This window comes from Helianthus annuus, chromosome 5 (genome assembly GCF_002127325.2).
Source record: "Helianthus annuus cultivar XRQ/B chromosome 5, HanXRQr2.0-SUNRISE, whole genome shotgun sequence".
Classification (NCBI taxonomy): domain Eukaryota; kingdom Viridiplantae; phylum Streptophyta; class Magnoliopsida; order Asterales; family Asteraceae; genus Helianthus; species Helianthus annuus.
The window spans coordinates 36,057,787-36,065,474 of NC_035437.2; the positions used below are offsets into that span (position 1 = coordinate 36,057,787).

Here is a 7,688-nt window from a genome sequence, read left to right on the forward strand (position 1 = left end):
GGGACATGTAGAACCTTAACCGCACCAAGGTGGAGCTTTTCCCGAACAAAATGAATATCCAACTCAATGTGTTTAGTCCGTTGATGTTGAACCAGATTTTCTGCAAGGTAGACTGCCGAAATGTTATCACAATATATGATGGTGGCATGGCTAACCGGAACTCGTAGTTCAAGCAAAAGATTGCGAATCCAGCTTGTTTCGGCCACGGTGTTTGCGACCCCTCGATATTCCGCTTCGGCACTCGATCGTGAAATAGTAGGTTGTCGTTTTGAGGACCAAGAAATTAAATTGTCGCCGAAGTATACACAATAGCCCGAGGTCGACCGTCGTGAGTTGGGACACCCACCCCAATCCACGTCCGATTAGGCCTTAGTTTAGTAGACGGAGAAGGTGAAATAAGTAACCCCTGAGACAGTGTGCCTTTGATGTACCGAAGAATACGTTTGAGCAACTGAAAATGAGGCTCACGAGGTGCATGCATGAAAAGGCAAATCTGTTGAACGGCATATGATATGTCTGGTCTGGTGATGGTAAGATACTGCAAAGCACCAGCCAGACTGCGGTATAATGGGCCATCAGCAAATGGGGAACCTTGAGTAGCGCTTAGTTTGGAACCAACTTCGACAGGAGTGCTAACCGGATTACATGTGGTCATATTGGCTCGTGACAGGATATCCGTAGCATAGATCGACTGAGATAAGAACAAGCCTTTGTTCTGTTGTTCAACTGTAATACCGAGAAAATGATGCAAAGTGCCAAGGTCCATCATGTTGAACTCAGTGGATAAGGACTTGATTTTGCTGCGAAGAAGAGAGTCGCTAGAGGTAGTGAGGATGATATCATCCACATATAAGAGGAGGTAAGCCATTTGATCTCCCTTGTGGTAGATGAAAAGTGATGTGTCACAGACGCTACTTTTGAAACCACATCTAGTAATAAAACTAGAAAATCGATGGTACCATGCTCGGGGAGCTTGCTTTAGGCCATAGAGAGACCTGTTAAGTCTACACACATTTAGGACGAGAAGACGATGTGAAACCTGGAGGTTGAAACATATAAACTGTCTCCTTCAAATGCCCATGCAAAAAGATTTTTAACGTCTAACTGATGAATCGGCCATGCTCGCGAGACCGCAAGACTCAGAACTGTGTGAATCGTAGTAGATTTCACGACAGGGCTAAATGTCTCATCACAATCAACGCCCACAGTTTGGCTTTCTCCATTTACCACAAGCCTAGCTTTATGGCGTTCCAGTGTTCCATCAGCACGAAATTTGTGCTTAAACAGCCACATGCAACAAATAATTGGTGTATCGGCCGGTCGTGGAACTAGTTCCCATGTGTTATTCACCAGTAGAGCGTTATATTCATTAGTCATGGCATTCTTCCAGTTAGGATCGGTGAGGGCTGTTAGGTGAGATTTGGGTAGTGGTGAAATAGTTGATGAGGTGGTTGTGTTAAGTGAGACAGGTTGGCGAGGTTTGTATATGCCAGACTTGGACCGAGTGTGCATTGGGTGAGTGGAGGTAGAGATTGTGGATGGTAGAGAAGTGGTGTGGGATGCCTCGGTTGGGATGTTAGTTGTGGTGTTGTGAATAGGCATAGTTGGGATGGCGTTGGAGGCGGTATGGTGATGGTGGGGCGACCCATGTTGGGATGAGTGTTCAACGGGTATGATGGGGGGCGGTCCAAGTATAGAGGGGTCGGGTGAGTGAGGCGTTGGGCTGGTATAGGTGGATGAGTCGTGGGTAGCGATAGGGGTCGGGCCATGGGGAGGTGAGGCAGTAGAGGTAGTTGGGTCGTGGGAGGTCGGATGTGTAGGTAAAGGTGTGGGTTGAGTAAATAGAAGGGGTGAGGGTTCGAAGAAAGAGTGAGGAGGCGTTAGTTTAGAAGGGTTGAGGAACGGGAAGTGAGTTTCGTCAAACGTGACATGTCGTGAGAAAATTGTCTTCCCAGTAGAAATATCCAAACACCGATATCCGTGGTATTTGGTTGGGTATCCGAGGAATACACAGGGGACAGATCGATGTGCAAGTTTATTGGGGCGAGTGGAAGAGGTGTTCGGATAGCATAGACACCCGAACACACGGAGATGGTCGTATGATGGTTGACGTAGGTATAGAAGAGAGGTGGGAGTTTGGAATTTATGAAGCTTGGTGGGGAGGATGTTATGAAGGTATGAGGCCGTGTGAAGAGCCTCGACCCAAAACGAGGAGGGTAAGGAAGCGTGTGTAAGGAGGGTGAACATAATTTCATTGATACGTCGAATCATACGCTCAGCTTTCCCGTTTTGTTGGGAAGTGTGGGGGCATGAGAACCAAAATTGAATGCCATGTTTGGTTGCAAAGTTTTTAAAATCTGTGTTGGCAAATTCACCCCACATGTCACATTGAAAGGATTGTATGGGCATCCTAAATTGGGTGGTTACGAATTGATGAAAATGGGTAAACTTAGTGAACGTTTCGGATTTAAACTTTAGAGGATAGACCCATGTATATTGAGTGAAGTCATCCGTTAAAATCATGTAATATTTATACCCAGCATGACTTAAAATAGGTGAGGTCCACAAGTCACAATGTAAGATAGCAAATGGTAATAAAGTACTTGTTGTGGAATCAGAAAAAGGTAAACGTTTATGTTTAGATAGTTGACAAGAATGACAAACTGAAGACAGTTTAGACTTAGTAAAAGAAATAAAATTATGCGAGCTTAAAAACTCCATGACAGGTTGACTCGGGTGTCCAAGTCTATAATGCCAAGTGGGAGGATCTTTAGTGGAAGCAAAACAGGCTGTGGCGGAAGCATTTGGTGTGAGCGGGTAGAGATCACTGGTACTGTTGTGACGACCCAGGATCGTGCCATCCTTGAAATCCTTCACAGAGAAGCCGAAAGGGTCAAATTCAATGGATGTGTTATTATCGATATTAAATTTACGTACAGAGATAAGGTTTTTGATAATATTGGGGTTAAATAAAACGGATTTTAGGTGCAAGGGTTTGGATGATGTGGGGATAACTGAGGATCCCGAACCCATGACCGGAAGTTTATTGCCATTACCCACAAATATTGACTCTATTGGTGTACGTGTGGAAAAAGTGTCCAATTTATTCGTATCAAAAGTAATATGGGAGGATGCACATGTATCGAAATGCCACTGGTTGTTCATGGCAGAATTGGACTCCAAAGACATGGCCTGTACTGCATTCGCCAGACTGGTAGGCTCAAATGGATCTGCAGCTGCTACGTGGGCCTGGGCCTGATGGTTGTGTGAAGAGCCTGATGAGTTATGGTTGCTGGATCTCGAATTGGGCCTGGGATCCCATGGTTGGGCCCAAGCTTGTGTAGGAAAGGGACATGAAGGAGGGGCCCAGTAAGGTGTAAAGTTTTGTTGTGGAGCCCAGTAGGGAACAAACGGAGGTTGATTAGCAGATCGATACTGTTGTTGCCTCCTGGAGGGTGTGCGACGATTATCACGACGATTCCCGGAGTGATGTTCCCGGCGAGCTGGGTTATTATCATGGTAGGAAGAAGATTAAGGTGAGTGGTTTTTCTCAGGTTGGGTGGAGACGGTTGCGGCAATAACGGGGGTCGTGTAAGAGATTCTCGTGCCGCGATCCGGCGAGCCTCCGATTGGAGCTGCTCAACAGCAAGATCCCATTGCGGAAGATTTTGATTTAGGATAGAAGCCGTGGTATCATATTCCCGGGGAAGACCATTGACCAGATGGAGGATCCTCTGAGTGTTACTCTGAGGGCAGTCAACGGCGGCTAACTGGTCAGAAAGTTCTCGGATTCGCTGACAATAGGCTTCGAGACTTGGCATGGAGGCAAGAGTGAGGTTGGTCAATTCACGTCGAAGTGCGGCTGCTCGTCGTCCTTTGTTGTTCAGAAACAGATTTTTGACCCGTTCCCATGCCTCCGACGCTGTGGATTTTTCTTCAAGAACTCGTACCAGTAGATCATTGCTGAGGGTGCCATAGATCCACTGTAAAAACACTGCATCTATCTTCTTCCAAGTAGCGTATTCAGGTGTAGTTGTCGCGGGTGCGGGTGTACCGTCGATATGGTCAACCACATCGTATCTGGTGGCGCGGAGCATAAAAAGTTTGACCCATGTAGGGTATGAAACTTCTGAACCATCGAGCACACGAACTTTGTGCTGTATGTTGGTCACGGTATAGACCGAGTGAAGGGATTGAGTTTTAGAATCAGGTTTGTCCCTCGTGATAGCAGACAAGAGGATAGGGTAGATTACAAAGGTGAAGGGAAGGATGGCAGTAGCAAGATCAAAATCAAGCTAAGCGTGTGATACCATGTGAGAGCACATAATTGCTTGCCTTTCATTAACACAAAACAATGTATAAATATACAAGGCTACGGAGAGATCATATCTTCTATCTATGGGAAATATATATCTCTAACTAACTAATAATTTAGAAGATTACAAGATATATACAGAAAATATATGTTGATAATATGATGACATATTATCTACTAACAGTTCAGAGCTCTTCAACCTGGATTTTTGTCTTCAAACTTTAGGTTTTCTTTATTTCCTTTTGCCTGCTGTTTTATTTTAATTTTTATTTTACCTGTTGTATTTAGTTATCTTTTATTGCCTAATATCTTTTTGTCTTTGATACTTGTTATTTCTCTTATAACAGTAGAGCATAAGCTTATAAGAACATTAAGAGTGTGTTTTTGTTTTTTTCTTAATGTTTGATTATTTCAATTATTGAATGCCAAATAGAAACCATAAAGAAAATTAAAATAATATGGAAGCTTTAGTTGACTTACAAAAAGGATCACATATTCACATGTAGAAAAGTGCCTCGATTTTTTTCCCGCTTAGGGCCACCAATATGGTTGGACATACCATGGGTGCGACTAAAGAAGAAGCGCTAGGAATGTATGCTTAAGATGGCTTCACCCTTGGCTTGTCTTCTTTAGGGATGGTAACAGAACGAGCATTGGGTACCTGATTATAAAATCATGTCACATACTTGGCCCAATACTTGTTGGGTATATGTTAATTACTGGTCTCATATCGGGCATACCGTGGGTATCAAGTAACCGGGCCAGGTTTCACCTAATCGGCTAATCCCATACCCGTAACTTTTTTTTCAAATTTGCGTACCCTGTCCCATAACCGTCCTGGATGTTTCGGATATTCCCGCCGGGCTCGAGTTTTTCTCACCCACATGTTTCATTTCCAATTCAAATGTCCTTGATCTCCACGCAACCACGAGGGACATTTGAGTATGGTCCTTGGTCTTCTTGATCGTAATTGTAATTGTAATGTGTTTCTGTTGACTTTGTAGTGACCTCATAAACATGTTCAACAAGTTGCGCCTTGATACAATTGAGAATAAATGGTATTGACCCCGTTTACTCTAGTCTGCCAAAGACCTTGACCACATTACGTTTACTCTAGTAAACCAAAGACCTTGACATAGCAGTCTTGACCACATTTACTCTAGTCAACTAAAGTATATGACAATATTAATTTAGTCAATTGTGTAGTTGCTAGCTCTTAGATTATCTCCTTGTTTTATTCTTGGTTTTTGTATTTACTTGGCTGGCCACGAATTGTTCATACATAAACACAATAGAATTATAAGAACAATCTGAATCACAAAACTTCTCTATACTCTTATATAGTATCAGAGCGGGAATATGCTTCCTCCACTTTTTAAAAGTTCAAGAGGCCACAATATGTCCACCGAGAACACTCGCCCATCAACCCACCAAACAAATCAATCACTCGGTCTGCTTTCCACAACAAACTTGGTTCCACATCGGTCTTTTTTGGGAAAATGTGAATTTTGTTTCAAACAAAGGCATTTACATATCTGCATTTAAGAAACAACATCCACAAGTGGTGCTTCCCATACTTCCACGACAGGGAACTACCGAATCGTAAACACATGTCATGGGAGCCTCAAACACATACTCATCCAACCCTACTTGGCTTTTTGATAGTGCAACATCGCACCATATCACAAATGATCTCAATGCATTATCGCTTCATGCACCGTATGACGGTAACAAAGAACTCGTTATTGGTGATGGTACATCCTTTAGTATTACTCATGTTGATTCTTTACTAATTCAATTTTCCAACATCTCCTTTACTCCAACTAATATCCTTTGTGTTCCTTCTATATCCAAAACATTATCTTCAGTTTTCGATTTTGTCTTGACAATCACATATGAATCGATTTTTTTTCATGTTTTCTTATCAAGGACTTCCATTCTAAACAACATCTTCTCTATTGAATGGCTAGTCGTGGGATTTATGAGCTTCGTTCCATATCACCACCTTTTGTCTTCCACATGCAACCAAATGAGTCTACTTTTTTGCACCATTGCCTTGGACATCCGCATCTTCAAGTTTTACACCATCTAGCTTCCATTGTTTATACTATTAAACCTTTAAAAATTTCTTGTAATTCTTGTTGCATCAATAAAAGTCACAAACTTCTATTTAATCCTTCCATCCTTCATCAAATTCACCATTACAATTAATTTTTCCGAAGGTATGGTTTTCCCCTATTACATCCATTGATGGTTTTAAATATTATATAATATATTTGTAGATAATTTCACCAAAATATATTTGGTCATATCCATTAAAACACAAATCAAATTCTTTAACTACTTTTATTCGCTTACAACGCCTTGTTCAAAATTAATTTCAAACTATATCAAGCAACTATTTTCCGACAACGGTGACAAATATATTAAACTTGCTTCTTATCTTGCTTTTTGTGGAATATCTCATCCCGCTTCTTCACCCCACATACCAGAACAGAATGGCTATGCCGAACGAAGACATCGTCACATAGTTGAAACGAGATTTACTTTACATTCCTATGCTGAAATACCACTACAATTTTGTTGGATCTAAGTGTGTTGTGTGTGTGTGTTTTGTTTTTTGTAAAACAGTTAATCAAATTGGGAAATTCAATCAAATAGTAATATCTAAACACATCAAATAATCACAGATGAACATGGAATGATTGCAAATGATTCATTATATTATTCAATAGTTGAAATACAATCAAACAAGTACAAAGTACCCCCCTCACTAGGTTATCACACTCTCACTAAGTTTTTATGCACTCGAATCTTAGTGTTAACTAATTACAAAGACACTGAAACTATATATAGGAGGTTTAACTGCTTGTGACGTCATCATGAAAGTGACCTTCAACAACTTCATTAAATGATGTAACTTCCATCAATTGTGAGAAGTGCTGGATTGTTACATTGTTTCATTGAACTACTGCATCTTTCGAGAAATAGAGTGAACTGCTGGGGAATAAATAATTTCTAGATTGAAGGAATCAGTGTTTCCAATCATTGGCTTCTTAGCCATTTCAGTCAAGTTCAACCTCATAGTCTCAAATCCAAGGTGCTTAATGTTATTTCCCTCCTTTCAATTGATATAATTTTGTTGTTCATTACACTGTTATCTTGACCTTGTGATTGATGATAACTAGGAGGTTGTCTTCCTATAAGTTATAAACGAGTTAGGTTGAGCCGCATATAGTTCATTTGTCCAAGTTAATAAGCAGATGTTGACTGTTGGTACTATGTTATAACATTAGCCTGCTTAATTGTTTTGATGTTGATCTTTTTAGAGTTAGTTACTTCTAATAGTTATTATTACATTTTGCAGAGCACA

General features: G+C 41.2%; 1 protein-coding gene across 1 annotated transcript; it reads right to left on the reverse strand.

Annotated features, from left to right (window-relative positions):
• Positions 1 to 283: 283 nt before the first annotated feature.
• Positions 284 to 868, reverse strand: LOC110943142 (uncharacterized mitochondrial protein AtMg00810-like). Its single transcript, XM_022184898.1, has one exon. It carries the CDS (start codon positions 866 to 868, stop codon positions 284 to 286), a length of 585 nt encoding a protein of 194 aa, XP_022040590.1.
• Between the last annotated feature and the right edge of the window lie 6,820 nt (positions 869 to 7,688).

Coding starts and splice junctions, on each gene's coding strand:
- LOC110943142 (XM_022184898.1), bottom strand. CDS start 868: ATGGCTTACCTCCTCTTATATGTGGATGATATCATCCTCACTACCTCT.